The sequence below is a fragment of the Acanthochromis polyacanthus genome, chromosome 15 (assembly GCF_021347895.1).
Source record: "Acanthochromis polyacanthus isolate Apoly-LR-REF ecotype Palm Island chromosome 15, KAUST_Apoly_ChrSc, whole genome shotgun sequence".
Classification (NCBI taxonomy): domain Eukaryota; kingdom Metazoa; phylum Chordata; class Actinopteri; family Pomacentridae; genus Acanthochromis; species Acanthochromis polyacanthus.
In genome coordinates, this window is record NC_067127.1 from 1,333,305 (window position 1) to 1,351,036 (window position 17,732).

Here is a 17,732-nt window from a genome sequence, read left to right on the forward strand (position 1 = left end):
GCAAATTGAGTATTTTGCATGATTAGCTTATTAGAGTCATCAACACAAGCCCCTCTTTGGCAAATTATTAATGAATCTGCACTCCAAGGCATCAGATTTTCCATTTATTTATTTGTTTATTTTTCTTATGTTAAACGAATAAAACTTGATTCTCATTCAGCATTCGCGTCTATTTTGGCCAGAAATGTGATTCTGTTTTTCTATGAACAATTTTTCCGCAGTTCCTCCTCCACGCCTATAGCGGTAGCTAAATGCTACCAGACAATAAATGCTACGGGAAAGCATTTAAGTTGGATACTCTGTGTATTCACGTGATATGAACTAAATTGTAACCACACAAAACATACATACTACACAAAAATAAAGTAAAATATATTTACGATAACTAAATGCACAATAAAGAAAAGAACGAGGTGGCGGACGTTTAAAAGAATCCGCAGAAGAAGTCGGTTGCCTAGCGACCAACGAAGGTGTAGCGTCAGCTAGCCAGCTAGCAGGACGGCTAACACACGGGTTATGTGGCTCAAAACAGCTCATACATGGCACCAAAAAGAAGAGGAGCTCTGCAGCTTGTCCAGAGAGAAGTGGAAGAAATAAACAGACAGGTTTGTTCAAGATAAACGGCAAAACTGAGCAAAAAGCGAATGATTTGGAGCTGAATGAAGAGGAACGTTGTTTCAGTCGTAGCACAAGTTGAACAAATAACCGATTTACTGTACACATGAATGTCTGAACTTAAGCATATTTGTTACACGGTTTTAGTATATAAACCTTTTACAGACTTGGTTCATTCTAGCATTAGTGTCCATAAACATCTGTACGTATCAAGTCATTCACTGAGGAAAGCTGAAGATGTTATCAAAGGAGACTCCCTGGTTAATAAAACCACTGTTCGCTTATACAGCTGAAGGTAGGTCTTGTAGTTTCTTGAGTGATAAATTGAGGCAGGAAATATTAAAACTACATATTTTGAGTGAAGTCTGGCTGCAGCATAGAAACTTTGGCATTTAACAGCACAGGATACTCAAAAGAAAAGCTCAGACATGAAATGTGTCGTTTTTGACACCTAAAAACATGTAGCGCTAAATCTGCTTTTCAATCCAAGCTCAGCTGTTGTCAACAATGGTTTCCTGTCGTTGTTCTCCTAACGCAGACTGAGAGTCTGGTGAAGGATGTGCAGAATCAGGTTGGATCCACTGAAGAAGCATTTCGACGGTAAACGCTCCAAAAAGACTACGACCTTCATCTGGGCTGGAACTGAAACTCTACTTTTCTTCCTGTTTCTTTTTTTCTGCTATAATTCAGTTAGTTTGATCAGCTTTTTTTTAACACCTCAAAGTTTGATTTTGGTCTAAATGCTCTCTTCCCAACAGATGTCAGGAACTGCAGATGTCATCAGAGGAGACATTAAGGAAACTGAAGAAACTTACAAAGGTCAGTGCTGTACTGTTAGTAAAAAGTCTAAGAAACTTCTTTGTAATAAGCAGAGTTGTGCAGTTATCCAGTTTACCTTCTTGGTGACATAAAAAAACATGCAATCAGTACTGTTGCTTGGCCATTATCAGTGATTTTTCTTATCATGTTTTCTGAAAGAAAAAAATCTCAGAAACAGCCTTCCAATCATAATATCATAGTTCTATGGTTAAATGGAATAAAAGAATTCTTAAAAAGTCAGAGATCGCTGATAGACCCCGCTACGTCATTCTGAACTTCTTGTACGGTGTATTGTTGTGCTATATTTTGACATCTTTCCAGGCTGATGAACTGGCTCCTGTCGGGAACTACGATCAGAGAAAACAAGAAGAGGAGAGAAGGCTTCAGAGCATCTTGGAGCGTCTGAACTCACTGTCTCTGGAGCTTTCACCGCCCGGACCCAGCTCTGCTGCAGGGTCGGTGTCCTCTGTGCTTGTGGCAAAGCAAAGAAAAGAGATGATATGTGTAATTTATGTGTCCCTTTTTTAATCTATTATAAACAGGATATTGCCTGGTGCCGTGGCTGAATTCCTCCAGAACTGTTCAGTCTATATTATCACTTCTGAAGCAGAAGCAGTCAAATTCAGTGCATCTTAAAAATTAAGTTCTGTGTAGTTTTCAGATGTAGGAGAAACATAAAAACCTTTCCCCAACATCTCACCAAAAGCTTAAAAATAACTTTCGATCCGCAGTAATGTCTCAAAGGAAGACAGTGATGATGGCTCTGATGAAGATGAAGACAGTGATGATGACGATGATGGTGGTACTGATGGTGAGGATGAGGACAGAGCAGTGAAGCCGCCTTCTCAGTCAGACCCTCGCATCTACACGGTCCTCAGTGACTTCAGAGGGGAGCAGGAAGGAGACCTGTCTGTTCGGGTGAATTACTTCTTCTTCTTGTTTCAGAAACAAATAAAACGCAGACTGGCTGTATGTTCTCTGTAGAAGCAGAGGTACGCTTCTCATACAGCTCTTTGGCAATTTAAATGTTGCATTTTCCTGAATACCGAAGAGAAACTTAAAGTTCAGGGAGAGCTGAGGACCTTTTCATGGTGCCCTGCTGCTACCAAAATGTCATATGATGTTATTTAGCACATTTGTATTTGTTGTTTACTGTTTATGAGCATGCTGATTTAATTAAGACTGGTAAAGCTTGCTCCCTCTTTTAAAAAATGGCACTGTATGTTTGGTTAAAACAGAAGATGGCGCTCTAGTCGCCCAAATCAACCGTCCAGCTGGTCGAAGCGAATTTGAAGGACAAGTAAGCAGGAAGAAGCGTGAAACCAAACGCTCCTGACGAACTCACCAAGTGTACGCTGATTTGATTTCAGGTTCTAATTTGGTGTGTGTTGTGTACGATGATTTCTTACCTGATTCGATGCGTTCTGGTGTCATATAAGGGCTTTTCTAATTATCATGTAAAGTAATGAATCATTTAAGTCGATTTACAACAGCTTAGAATCACATAAAATGAGAATATGTTTCTCTGTGCAAATGTTCCATAATTGAAATAGCCCAAATCTCAGATGAAAATGAAATCAGAAGTGTTAATTTTTAAATAAACACTTAAATGCTGAGTGTTTATCCCAACTCAATAAATTTAGTTTTATCTGCTTGGCTCTTAAAAGGTGATTTAAGTCTGTTGGTCGCTATCACATAAATAGTTTGAAGGTATTTCATTAATTTTGCTGCTCTTTCAGAGAGGGGAGGTGTTAAGGATTATCAGGAAGACGGCAGATGGATGGTGGCTGGCTCAGGACACTAAAGGCAGCAGAGGGCTGGTTCCACGGACCTACCTGAAGGTTAGCAGGTCACAGATCAGCTACACAACTTATTATTAAGCATAACTGTGGACGTTAAAGTACAACCTGCTGTTATGTGTATTGAAGATGTTTTAAGCTTTTGAACAATTTTGATATTTTAACCAAAAACTGATCACGGATGTACAGTCATATGCATTAAACCTTCTTGTGTTGTTCAATTTAAATCTACCTGTAATGTCTTAGATTGGCTCTGGTGTCGATGACGACAACGATGAGGATGAAGATGATGGTGACGATGATGAAAATGAGGAGTCAGAGGAGGAAGAGGAGCAGGTTGAAGAACTAACTGAAGACCGAGACAAACAGAGGTTCAGTGTTGAACTTGTAGACGCTTGTGGATCTTTTCCTCTTTTATGGTTTTGGCTCTGAGCTTACACAAGATGATATCTATCCATCATTTGATGGTAACTTTATTCTTCATGTTTTCCTCTTTTCTTTGACAGAAGCAGCTCACACGCCAACTGGTCCACGGTCCGAAAGGCTCTGACTGAGGTAAACTCTACAATTAAAGCAACTAGAACTCATGCTACTGATCATTTTCGAGGTTTATTTCATCTCAAATCATCACATTCTTACAACAATTTCTGCTCAACCATTTAAAAAAAATTAATAGTATAAGATATGGAAATTTTTAAAGATATCGGTGACATTTTAGAGTGATATGTGAAATGTTTTGTTTGCTGACACACATTCAGCACATTTTTTGCCCATTAAAATCACAATATTTCAGGAACTATTAAAGATATAAGCATGGAATTTTAGCTGTTATTTCTCATCATGCAGTTGGATCAGAATCTGCCGTACTGAACATGTGGATCATATAGTCTCTGAGTACAGATGCCGTTGTAAATATCCACATTTTATGGTAGCATAGGTGGTGGAGCAGAGAGGCCCTGGTGATTAAACAAATCTTACAGCTTGATCTGTGTGTAAAAGATATTTATGGTGTTTTCTGTGTCTGTGTGACAGATTGATGCAACAGATGTGCTGTCCGCCATGGGGGTGATTCCTGCAGGATTCAGACCGTCAACTCTGAATAAACTGCTGGTGGAGGAAGGTCATTATACAGGTGTGTGTGTGTGTGTGTGTGTGTGTGTGTGTGTGTGTGTGTGTGTGTGTGTGTGTGTGTGTGTGTGTGTACTTGTTTCTGCTATACTGGTGGGGACTTTGACCTGACTATTTGCTATAAAGGTGGGGACTTGTCTTACGGTGGGGACCTAAAATGAGGTCCCCACGGGTGGCAACACCGTTTTCTTGGCCATATTGTTGTTAATAAAAAATGTAAAAGTGCAAAAACGTTTGTTTAGGGTTAGGCATTGATTTGGTGATGGTTAAGGTTAGGGTTAGGGTAAGGGTTAGGATTAGGAGTTAGATATGAATGGGAGTCAATGGTAAGTCCCCACCGGTATAGAAAAACAAACATATGTGTGTGTGTGTGTGTGTGTGTGTGTGTGTGTGTGTGTGTGTGTGTGTGTCACATGCTCACTATGAAACAGAAACAGTAGAGTTGAGTGCATTTATTGGCTTATTGACTGTTTCTGATTAACCTGTTGTCTTTATTTACAGGAACTAAAAAAATTGTTTCCTTGTCTGAAAAAAACTCAAAAATTCAGCAAAAAATTCCCCAAATTTCTGAAAACTTGCAAAACATTCAGGAAGAAAATTCCAATAATTCCTTAAAAGCTTCCCTTAAAAGTTTGATATATTAAAAAAAAACGAATTTGGCAAGAAAATTTTTGTAAATATATTTTTTAAAAATAAGTAAAAATCTTCCAAAAAATCCTAAAAATATCTAAAGTGATTACATATATATCAAGTTTTATTGATATATATATATATCTAAAGTGATCATCACTTTAGATATATATGAATAAAACTTGATTCTTTACGAACATTCGGAAACCAAAATCCAGTAAAATTCGTTGGATTTTGGTTGATTTTATTTCTGAATGTTCTTGAAGAAACATTTTTTGTAACATTTCTTTTTTTTCCACCAAAAAATGTTCAAAAAATTTCCTAAAAATGTTGAAAATGTGGACATCAGAAGTTTCACTGTGGAAATATATATTTTTTCTATATTTTCAAACTTTAAAACGGGTCAGTTTTGACCTGCAGGACGACACGAGGGTTAAAGCTAAACTCCATCACTGTTTCCAGACAAAACTGTTAGTACTCATCTTTGTTCAGCTAAAACATACTAAAAGATTAAAAGTCTGTAACCCTTTCTGTCCTTTTCTAGGTGGAACATACAGAGGAAGTCACTACATTCAGCCTGAGCTCAGCCAATCACAGCTCTCCTTTAAAGACCTCTTCCTGGACCCAGACACCGGCAGGGTGGGAGTCTCTCTGTTTGTTGGTGTTTTTAAGACTTCATAATGTTGCCATGAACATGTTTTCTTGATCTCCGAGTCTCCTGTCGTGCAGGTTCGCTCTCGCCAGGTCAGGACTTGTGTTTGCTTCACTCTGTGGGGCTGCAGGATGATTCCTACTCCTGGAGTTGGAGTTCAGGTCCTCAGCAGACACATCCGCCTCTGTGCCTTTGATGGAGCTCAGGTATCTGTTTCATTTACAGCCCAAAGCCTTGCTGCTCCTCCTGTGCCTGTAGAGGCAGTGGAAGCAGTTTAATTAATACCGTTTAACTTTTAGTTATCCGCTAAAACTAGCCTGAAGTACACCAGGAGAGTTGTATGCAGATTTCTCTCCATTGCTGATTTCCTTTCTGGGAGCTCAGATAACAGGTTTAGGTTTTTTAATTCCTTTCTGAAAATGAGCCGTGTTTGTGTTCCAGGTGTTGAGTAACATCCACACAGTGAGGGCAGCCTACAACTCCAAGAGCCCCAAGACCTGGAGCTTCTCTCCGAGGGTATGAAGAGACCCCGGCTGCTGTCTGTACAGCATTAAGAAATCTGAAAACACTTTCTTTACAGCCAAACTCTGAGCAGGGTGTCTACAGGTAGAAACAAGTAAAATGTATGACTTTTAAGGCCCTTTTAAATACCACTTATTTGAACTTCATTGAAATTTAACACCACATTTCTGATGGAAACGCACTCCTTCCAGCTGAACACAGTCACAGGTGTAGGCGTGGAGCTGGAACTTATCTGGAGATCTGATGCTGATGAGGCTGAAGATGAATTTTCAAGTTTAACGTCCATTAAAGCAGGAGTGGGTGACTGGATTCACTTTGCCTCATGAACAGTTCAGCCCAAGTTTTTATGCTTGGTTTGATGTTTTCCACAACTAGCGACACCGAACTGTCTGGAGCATTCCATTACCTGACTTAAAATCATGTAAGACCATTCCAGTCCCAGTTTAAGACACTTTTCAAGACCCTCAGAGACCCGTGTCCACCCTGTCTGCTGAACCTGTCCAGAGTCTGAAGCATGTTTCTGTTTGTGTGGTTGTTCCAGATGACGGGTATCCTGCCCACGCTCCTGGACGGAGAGTGTTTCCTGCGCTGCGACTCTACGGCTCCAAACCTCGGCATCCTCTTCGAGCTCGGAGTCACTTTTATACGAAATGTAAGGACACACGTACATACAGATGCACATGTGACACCAATGAAGCAAAGAGTGTCTGAACAGCCCTGATGTCGGATCTGAAGCGTGTGCAGCGACCGGCAAAGAAAAATCACCACTTCCAAAATGCTAAGAGAATATAATGAAAACAACAATGCTTTAATCGATTTTGTTTATTGTTAATAGACATTTCTGTTTATTAAGTTGTCAAAAAGCTTAGATCTCTGTCAGGTAAGGTGCACTGTTTACTGATCAGCCTTCCCATTGAGCATAAAAGACCCATTCTAAGCCAGGAAAAACGCGGGTGTGCATCTGTTTCTTAGTCTACAGGTGAGAGAGGAGACCTGAGCTGTGGCTGGGCTTTCCTCAAACTGACCGATGATGCTGGAAATCCACTCCCTAACAGGTACCACACAAACACCTGTGTATCAGGATTATAAAACTACACAGACTTACTTTCACATGTAAATATGAAACCACACTAAAGACACTCACATTTTGTCCTTTCCACATGACCAGTGTGAAATAAAGAATAAAGAACTTCAAATGAAACTTACCACAGATACATTCTCTATGGATAATGAGCTCAAAAATAGACTGACGTGAATCATTTTAATGCTTTACTATCTAATATAATGTGTGCAGGACCTATGAGCTGCCAGTGAGCGGTGGAACTCCGTATGAGACGGACGTAGCCGTGGAGGCCTCAGCCCAGAAAGGATGTAAGAACACACAGCAGACTCAATACATAGACCAGAGGTGTCCAACATGAGGCCCGCGGGCCAAAAGTGGTCCTCCAGAGAGTTCAGTCCGGCCCTCAAAGTGTGAAAATTACAGAGAAGATGTTAACTGGAAATTAGTAAAACTCTAAATTTAAAATCATTTCCAGACCGTGACAAGTTGTTTTCATCATTAAGTAAAATACTGGATTGCTCATTGTTCTTTTGTTGTTTTGTCTCGCGTTTTTGGAATATTTTTTCTTGTTTTTGTTGTTTTTTTGTCTTTTTTTGTCCGAATTTGTCGTTTGTCTCGTGTTTTTATGAATTTTGGTTCTCGTTTTTTGTTGTTTTGTGTTTCCTTTTTGTCTCACTTATGTTTTTTGTCATTTTGAATTTTGCTTTATTCAGTTTTTGTATCGTTTTTGTTGTTTGTCCATTTTTTTGTCGCTTTCTGACTTTGTTGTCTAATTTTTTGTCTCTTTTTGTTTTGTTTCATGTCGTTTGTCTAATTTTGTGTCTCGTTTTTGTAATAATTTATCTTGTTTTGGTCTTTTGTCTGCCTTTTGTCATTTGGATCATAGGGTAAAATCCTGTGTAGTTTAATTGCAGATAGCTGTAACTAAATGTTGTGTTCCTTTGTAGACACTCTGTGTTCTGGAAGTTACTTTTCTTTAGAAATTTCAGGTTCTTCATACTGTGTTGCAAAACAATAATTCCTTAAATGTGAACATTTTTACACTAAAACAAAGGAAACATTCAGAGTTGTGGTTATTCTGCTGTGGTTTTACTGGTCGGTCCACTTGAGATCAAACTGGGCTAAATGTGGAACCTGAACTGAGCTTGACTCTGCTGACATAGACGATCATGCGAACTTCTCTTTTAAAATCTGTGGTAAACATTTCTACTGTCAGCTCCAGGCGGTGTTTTCCAGCAGATGCTCCAGGCCAGACGGCAGCCCAAACTGATCGTGAAGCTGAAATCGACCAACAGCCGGACGAGAACGCAGCTCAGGTGGGAGGCTCAGCAAGAAAACCGTGACAGCAGAGCTCCACAGACGGCATTCTGCCAGCTAATGCAGCGTTAATGAATCATTACTGGATTTTCTTGGACTCATTCCTGGCTCGCCTCGGCCGGTTTTTCCCTCTGCAGCGTCCTTCCAGACACTCTGCTGCACTCTCTGAGCTGCGTCCACCTGCTGGCTCTGCACAGGCAGCTGCTGGCCGACACGCTGCTGATGGACAGACCCACCATGCAGGACGCAGGTAGCTCACAATGATCCAAAACTACACAGACTCACAGAGTAAATACACTGGAAAAAATGCCCCGCTCAAAACAAGAAAAAAAAACCCCTCAAATTTCAAAGAACTTTTACCTTGACATAAGTGAAAAAATCTGCCAATAGAACAAGTGAAAAATGTCTTGGTAAGATTTCTTGAAATAAGATGTGATATTTAGAATATTGAGATCTTAAAATTAGCTGGAAAACTTATTTGAAGCTGTATTTTACCAGGATTGTCAAGCTTAGGTGTCTTAACCCTCCTGTTGTCCTCATTTAAGGGCACCAAAAAAACAGTTTCCTTGTCTGACAAAAAATCCAAAAATGCAGCAAAAAATTCCTCAAATTTATGAAAATTTGCAAAATCTTCAGGAAGAAAATTTCTTAAAAGTTTTATTTGAAAAAAAAATCCCCAAATTTGGCAAGAAATAAAAATTTTAATAATTAAAAAAAATGAAAATTGTAAATATTTTCAAAAAATGAACAAAAATCTTCAAAACAATTCTAAAAATATCTAAAGTGATTCCATATATATCAGTAAAACTTTTAATATTTTCTTTAAAAACGTTCACATAAAAATCAACTGGAATCCAGTGAATTTTGCAGGATTTTGGTTGTTTTTCCTGAATGTTCTTAAAGAAACATTTTTTAAGCATTTTTTTCCACCAAAAAATTCCCCAAAATTTTGAAAATGTGGAAGTTTTCACTGTGAAAATATATATGTTACTCCACATTTTTAAACTTTAAAATGGGCCAGTTTGACCCACAGGATAACAGGAGGCTTAAACTTATTTTGAGTTTTCTTGTGAAATTCAACTCAAAACAAGATAATTTCGAGATTGACTGAACAAGATATTTAAGATGCATTGTCTTAAAACAAGTCCCTCCATCTGCTGAAATGTCTGTTGTTCAGTGAATTTATCTTAAATCAAGTGGGATGAGACATTTTGACTAAAAATAAGACAAATAGACTTGGTAAGATTTGGAGTTTTTGCAGTGTTCTTCCTGTTTTATTCATCTCCTGTTTCAGATCTCATATGCAGTCCTGTACTTTCAACCTTCCCTGTGCTGTTGGACCAGACAGACCTGCTGGATGCTCTCAGGGTCAGAAAATATGACAACGTAGTCATATTAACATCAAGTTGTCGTTGAAATTGCATTATCCAAGCTATTTTCTTTGTGTAATTTATTGCTTTACCAGTATGGTTGAAGTCTGCTCGTTAAAAGCTTTTTTGTGTGTGTCAAAAAGTAAGCAGCTTGTGAAACGTCATGTGGACTTTAACTGACAGGGATGTAATTCTGATCCATCACATCTGTTTTATAGTCTTCAGAAAGCCTGAATACATTTATGATTTTAAAGACTTCTGATTCACGAAACAACACAGCTCAATGATTGTGCCGGACTGAATTTAATTTTAAACAAATATCTTTCAGAGCGCCTGGCTGGAGGCTGAGACCAGCATGAGCAGAGCGCAGAAGGTTGGTGTGTTTGCCGCTATCACTTATTTATGGGGACATACAGCATCTATAACGAGTTTTCCCCGTTTATTGGTTTTCAACATTGAGTCATTGTTGATTTAATCTGACTTTTTGAACAAGAATTTCCAAAAAAGATTCCTTAATGTCAATGTGAAGCAGATTTAGTGCATATAAAATGCAAAGTAAGTGACTGTGCAAGTCAGTATTATTAGATGCACGTTTGGCCACAGTTACTGCATTGATCTTGTGTGGAAACGCCTCAGTCAGTTTTACAGAACTTCTCAGGCTCTGTCAGGCTGTGCAGGGATCATAAAGGAACAGCCACACATTTCTGAGTAGAGTTGAGGTCCGTTCTCCGACTTTCACTTTGTTGTCACCTTCGTCTTGTCCTGTGGGTTGACCCGTTTTTATAGTTTGAAAATGTGGAAAATAAATATATTTTCACAGCGAAACTTCTGATGTCCACATTTTCAACATTTTTGGAAATTTTTTAAACATTTTTTGGTGGGAAAAAAAAGAAATGTTAAAAATGTTTCTTAAAAAACATTCACATGAAAATCAACCAAAATCCAACGAATTTCTCTGGATTTTGGTAGATTTTTTGTGAATGTTCTTAAAGAAAAAAATCTGAAGTTTTACTGATATGTGTGTAATCACTTTAGATATTTTTTAGGATTTTTTGGAAAATTTTTACTCGTTTTTGAAAATACAAGAATTTTCTTGCCAAATTTATTGGATTTTCAGAAATAAAACTTGTAAGGGAAACTTTTAAGGAATTATCGGAATTTTTGTCATATTTTTCAGAAATTTGGGGATTTTTTTGCTGAATTTTTGAAATTTTTTTAGACAAGGAAACGATATATTTTTTGGTGCCTGTGAATGAAGACAACAGGAGGATTAAACCATTTTCACACCGGAAAAGAAATCTTCTCCCACGCAGCAGTTCTCTGGCACACTTTGCTGCAGACATATTACCCTCTACCAGGACCTGCTGCTGAGGAGCGTCCTCAGGTCATGATGCTGCCGCCACCGTGCTTCACAGTGGGGATGCTGCAGCCGAACATAGCATCGAGTTTGATGCCAGGAAGCTCAAATTCAGTCTAAAGAACCTTTAGAGTCTCCCACAAAGCCTTGGCGAGAATAGATTTGAAGAGTGTCTGAAGAACAGGCAGCAGCTGATGTATGAAGCTTGGAACTCCTTCAGAGGAGTCATAGAAGTCTTGGTGCCCCCCCTCACTAGTCACTTCCTTACAGTCACTCAGTTTTTTAGGACGACCTGCTCTAGTCAGATTTAGAAGTGTGCAATAATTCCATTTCTAAATGATGGATTTAACTTCACTCCAAGGGATATTCAGTGACTTGGATGTTTAAAAAAAATCACTCTTCTGACTTATGCTTTTTAATAATCTTTTCACAGAGTTGTGTAGAGAGTTTTTGTGTCTTCATGGTGTAGTTCTAGCCAGAAGTACTGATTCTCCTCCATACAGGCGTATTTATACTACAATCTCATTTGACACATTGGCTGATCTCTAGTTCACTCATTGTAGGACTTCTAGCATCAGTGAGCATCATTCTTGAAATATTTGTGGAAAAATCTTCTTCTGTTTCTAAAGGTGTGGCTGCATCATGTACAAATATAAATGATTTTTGTTTGTTGTTTACAAGAAAAACTAACAAAACTAGATTTTACCAAAATGACCCGATACTCAAAAGTTCTGATTTTTATAGAACCAAGTTTTTAGTTCCTTTTTTTAGGATTTATTTAGTATTTTGGCTGGACTAAAAGAAATTACACTTAAGACCTAAGAGTGATTCCAGATGCAATAATGCACACATTTATAGTATTTTACATTATATATTTTTAGCTAATTGTCAAAACATTATAAAAATCTTTGACATGAAAGTCTTTTGTAATTTTTGACTTAAAAACATAAAAATGATTCACAGTTGAAAAGCAATAAAAAGGGAAAACTGCTTTTTATTGGTAAATCTGTTCAGTCATGTTAGTCTGACTCCCTTTTGGAAACAAAAGAAGTCAATATAATGTAGATTATTCAATTTTAGATCAAATATTTACATCAGGTCAGGGCGAGGGTCACCTGAAGAGATGGAGTGTAATAGCAGGACAGGCCTGTAGAGGGCGCTGGTGGCTCTTCTCTGTAAACTGTGATGTGAATATTCAGTAAACTGTTTCCTCCTGCTGTGTGTTTGCAGAGAGACTTGTCCTATCTGAAGCAGGAGTTTATTAAAGTCTACATGTCGTCCGTCTACTTCCTCCTCCACTCGCCGTCGCTGCCCCGCCACCGCTGGGCCGATCCTTCGTCAGAGGAGCAGCGAGCCAGAGTGGTCTACGCCACCCTGGAAACTCTGAAACACCTGCAGCGCTCCACCGGCCAATCAGGACGTCCGGAGGTCTTTGTGGACCAAACACACTCACATCTGGCCTTTGATATCTCAGAGCTGAGCTTCGACCTGCTCCGTGTGGCTCGGTAAACGAAACAAAAAAATGCAATGTAAATTTCCAACGAAAATTTTGGGGGAGCACAGGGGGTGGCCAATCAGATCACAGGGGGGGCCACTGCCCCCCGAGCCCCCCACAGAAGAGCTGTCACTGCTTTTAAATGAATAATTATCATGATGATGTCAAAAAATCAATACTGATTTTGATCGTAAGAAGAATAAAATGTTCAGTGTGCTGTAAATATATCTGATATGGCTGATAATAATCTGTGTTTTTATCATTAAAATAGCAGATACTAGTGTCAATTTACATGCTCACATTTTTTCTTAAAAAACAAACAAACAAATGTAAATAACGTCCACAACAACAATCTATACTTATACAAATAGTAATTTGTTCCTTTGTCGCGTTTGACTCTTAAATAATACAATGTTTCTATTTAAATCAGAAAAATAAATCATTATTGTACAGACATTGTTCAGTTCACTCTCTGTGGTGACACTGCACATGTGCATTAGTACATCAGGAAAATAAAACTAGTTTTGCTGTCATTTTATGTCTCGTTTTTATCATTTTGTGTCTAGTTTTTGTCATTAAGCATAATAATCTATATATTTTTTTATTGTTAATCAATTCCATGAGAAACCGTTGATGCAAAGTTCAAGTCTGGCTTCTTCTGCATGACAGATCATGAAAATGTTCTGCCGGCTTTAAATGCTGGACGCTGCACACCTTCGACACTCGCTGCAGTCGTGAGGCACATTCATGTGTTTTTAATAGTTTTCTGACTACAGTGTTGATCTGTGGTGCACAACAATAAATTCAACCTCATTTTAGACTCACCAAGACAACACTTTGATACATTAGACTGATTACTTGCAGGTTTTAATGGGATTTATTGACAGAAAGAACAAATATAGAATATAATCTGACTTATTATTTGCATTGTGGCTGCAAATAATCAACAGAAAACAAATAAAAATCACTTGTTTTTCACGAGATGCGGACTGCTAATTGCCTTAATAGTTGTGAAATAAAAGCTTTAAATGGTTATAATGCTGAATCATTCAGTCAGCTCCCTCCTCTTAAAGCAAACACAAAGCCTGCTACAGTAAAAAGGGAAGACACTAAACGGTAACATCATTGTTTGCTTGTGTAATTTGTACTGAATATTGCTTTGGGATCAGATGCTGCTGCTTTTTCAGCCCCGTCATCTTGACTGTTACTGCAGGCATCTCCACCCATTAGTTCAACATCAGCGGCTTTGTGTGTCAGTGTGTGCAGTGTAGAGTTACAGGACGTCACAGCAGCGTTCAGGGTTAATAATTAGTCCGCCGACGTCTTTTTATAGCCGGGTATAAAAGAACAGCAGCAGCGGGAAGTTGGATCAGTCTGGGCACACTGCAGGTCAACACACAGCACAGTGTTGGAATATATGTTAGTGTTTGAATGAAAATGTCTGAAAGGCGCTTAATTCCTTATACATTTAGCATCATAGCTCAGAATTTTTACACTTTGAGGTGTTATTTAAGCGATAAAGAAAAAAATTATTGAAATTGACAGATAATTCAAATTCATAATGTAAAGATGTCAAGAAATGTTCATTTAAAACCTTTACACATGTTCTTAAGCTTCCTGATTTTACTCATTGGTTTTTGTATGAATTAAACCAACAGGATTAGAGTTGAGAGCTTTCAGGTTTTGTGGTTTAATGTGAACAGAGCCGGTCTGGCTGTTTCTCATGTTTCCAGTCTTGTGTGTACAGATGTTATCATCCTATCAAGAAGTCTAAAACTATTCGCGGACAAAAACACACCCATTCACGTGTTTGTATTTGTTCTGTGATCACAGTAAAAGCAGTAATTCCTGAGTATCCTTCATCTTAACCTCTGAACTTTAAAAGGCCTCTCCTTCAGACGAAAACCAACCAAAATGTTCTCCAAACCTCCATGAAGTGGTCGGAGACACCCGCACAAACACACAGAGTCTTTCTTTGCCGTTGTGTTTGCAGGTGAATCATATTCCACATCCTGTATTTCCACATTCCAGCGCTGTTGCCGTGGCGACTGTTTGCAGCCCCGCGGCGACCGTTGGAAAAACTGGATTATCATCGGAGTAAATGTGGCAGATATCACAGATAAAGATGAGGAAAAACTCTGTGCTACGACACAACACGGATTAGTTTTGTGATTTTAAGAAATATTTATGGCTTTCAGCTAATGATGATGAATGATAAAGAGTGTGCTAAATTTTATTTGTGTTATGGTTTAAAAGGTGAATAAATATAATGTAAGAAAAAGGTTTAAATTCTGATAAATGAAACAACAAATAATGATTCTGCTGCAGCATTACATTTTTACAGTAACTGTTGTTTAAACAACTTTTTTTTGCGTTTAGATAACTAGTAAAATAACAGGAAAAAGTGTCAATTCACTAGCCTAGCCACGCAAGACAACCCACAGCAACGAATTTAATTCTCTGCCAGGGTGGGTCTAGTTACCCTCCATAAGGCTCGAGGCTGGATTCTCCTAAAACTGGCCGGACCAATCACCATGAAGTGTAGAGTCAGAAGGCGGGCGTAACTAAGTGATGACAGAGGCGCGACGATTCTGACAGAAACAACCGGAAACAACTAGCCTAGCCGCGCTAGACAACCCACGGCAACGAATTTAATTCTCTGCCAGGGTCGACAACAAAAACGACAACAGTCTTTGAGCTCCATTAGCACCGACTCTGAATAATCTTTCTGTTAACATGTCTGTAATATACTTGAGCTTCACCCATTGACTGTATAAATAAGGCTTCACCAAACTACCACATCCTCTGATTTCCGGCGCTCTAGGAACTACGTCAGCCTATTCGTTGCGCTGATTGGTTGTATACCTACCCAACTGCTGCAGAGTGATTTGATAGACAACCTTTTAGCCCGCCTCCCTCTCTGTCCAGCGTGCCTAGACTCTTGTGCCTTCAGAACATAGGGCCTCATTCATGAAGCGTTCTTAAGAACAAATCTGTTCTTAGAGCCGCCTTAAGAAGATTTTTGGCATTCAAGAACGTGTTCTTAACTGACCTGTTCTTAAAAGTAAGAACAAATTCTAAGAACACTCAGGAGGACTCTTACGCACAAAAAATCTGTTCTTTTAGAATTTTGTTACAGTCAAAAGTGATCCAAAAATTAGAATTTCTTTCTTAAAATGATTCAAATATTACCACAAATTATTTAATTTAAAACTAGATTTATTCAAGTGAATTTTAGTGATCAGTGGTTTTATAGTTCAGTGCCAAACTCAAAATCAGATTTTCGATCTGAAGCTGCACTTGGTCACATTAATGTGTTTAGAGGTCTGTGGGAGGTACAAGCGCAATGACCACTACGACGTGCACGCGCGATGACTGCGGCCACGTGCACACGCCCTGGTGTGCACGCACGCGCTGACCGGGGAGACAAGGCGGACATGGCCTGGGCAGTTTTACCTGTCACTGCAGCAGAGGCAGAGGGTGTTTTATTACGACACACACCCTTTCTGAGTATAAAAATTTAGCTGTCTCAGGTCAGACTTTATTGGCTGTTTGAAGCTCTGTCATCTGCAGAAATGACCATCACTCTGGTGGGCGGAGTTTCACCTGCACTCCAGTGCTCACGTGTCTCAAACACGCTCTTGCTGCTGCCTTATAAGGAAGTTTAGAGGGTGTACCTTTTACATTTACAAGTCAATACAATGTAAATGTCATATTAATGAGAGGGGAGGGTGTTCGTAGAGACTGTTCTTGAATCCGGCGCATCTCCCTCCTAAGAACAGATTTGGCTTGTCAAGAACGCTTCGTGAATCCAACGTACTTTTCTCTTGGGAGTTCTTAAAGCCGTTCTTAAGAACGCTTTTCTACGAACGCGTTCATGAATGAGGCCCATAGTTCCTAGAGCGCCGGAAATCAGAGGATGCGGGAGTTCGGTGAAGCCTTATTTATACAAATCATTCAAATCTTTAAGGGCTGTGGCCAAAGCCGAGTCGAAAGATAACTGTTTATTGTGAGCAGCCATCTTCTTGTCTATCCTTGTTTCTATGGTTGTTTCCGGTTGTTTCTGTCAGAATCATTGCCCCTTTGTCGTCACTTAGTTACGCCCGCCTTCTGACTCTACACTTCATGGTGATTCGTCGGCCACTTTTAGGAGCATCCAACCTCGAGGCTTACCGAGGAAACTAGACCCACCCTGGCAGAATTAAATTCGTTGCCGTGGGTTGTCTAGCGCGGCTAGGCTAGCATTAATTTATATGTTGACATATTTATGACATTTAAATGTGCTAATTTGTGTCTCGATTTTGCCATTAAGAATCTTGTTTTTGCCATTTTGTGTCTAGTTTTTGTCATTTTGTGTTCAACTTTGTCATTTTTTGTCTAGTTTTTGCCATTAAATGTCTCGTTTTTTGTCATTTTATGTGTTGTTTTTGTCATTAAACATCTAATTTTTGTCATTTTGTGTCTCATTATTGCAACTTTGTGTCTTGTTTTTGTCATTAAGTGTCTCATTTTTTTATAATTTTATGTGTTGTTTTTGTCATTAAACATCTCCTTTTTGTCATTTTGTGTCTCAATTTTGTCATTAAGCTTCTCGTTTTTTTCACTATGAGTCTCATTTTTGTCATTTTATGTCTCAGTCTTGTCATTTTGTGTCCTAATTTTGGCATGTTGTGTCTCATTTTTGCCATTAAGCATCTCGCTTTTGTCATTTTGTGTCTAGTTTTTGCCACTATGAGTCTCATGATTGTCATTTTGTGTCTTTTTTTTTATGTCGACAGCTCAACAGTTTGCCGTTGGAGGCGTGTCTTTATAATTGCAGTTTCGGTCTAAATCATGATTCTGTTGTCTGTGCTGGCTGTGGAACTTCACTCCACATGGATGAGATATCACCGTGACATATGACTGACTTGTTGGTTAGAAAACCATTCATCTGCTGCATTAGGTACAGTGAGGTGTGAAGAGGTA

At 38.8% G+C, this 17,732-nt stretch overlaps 1 protein-coding gene across 1 annotated transcript; it reads left to right on the plus strand.

Annotated features, from left to right (window-relative positions):
* The first annotated feature begins 434 nt into the window (after window positions 1–434).
* nphp1 (nephronophthisis 1) lies at window positions 435–13,300 on the plus strand. Its single transcript, XM_051959845.1, has 20 exons — window positions 435–605; window positions 1,154–1,215; window positions 1,374–1,434; window positions 1,756–1,889; window positions 2,166–2,352; window positions 3,174–3,275; window positions 3,480–3,604; window positions 3,740–3,788; window positions 4,266–4,353; window positions 5,536–5,630; window positions 5,721–5,849; window positions 6,085–6,159; window positions 6,707–6,817; window positions 7,138–7,220; window positions 7,460–7,536; window positions 8,445–8,544; window positions 8,683–8,795; window positions 9,840–9,913; window positions 10,244–10,288; window positions 12,503–13,300. The coding sequence occupies exons 1-20, from the start codon at window positions 540–542 to the stop codon at window positions 12,779–12,781; spliced, it is 2,055 nt and encodes a 684-aa protein (XP_051815805.1). The 5' UTR covers window positions 435–539; the 3' UTR covers window positions 12,782–13,300.
* Window positions 13,301–17,732: the final 4,432 nt, after the last annotated feature.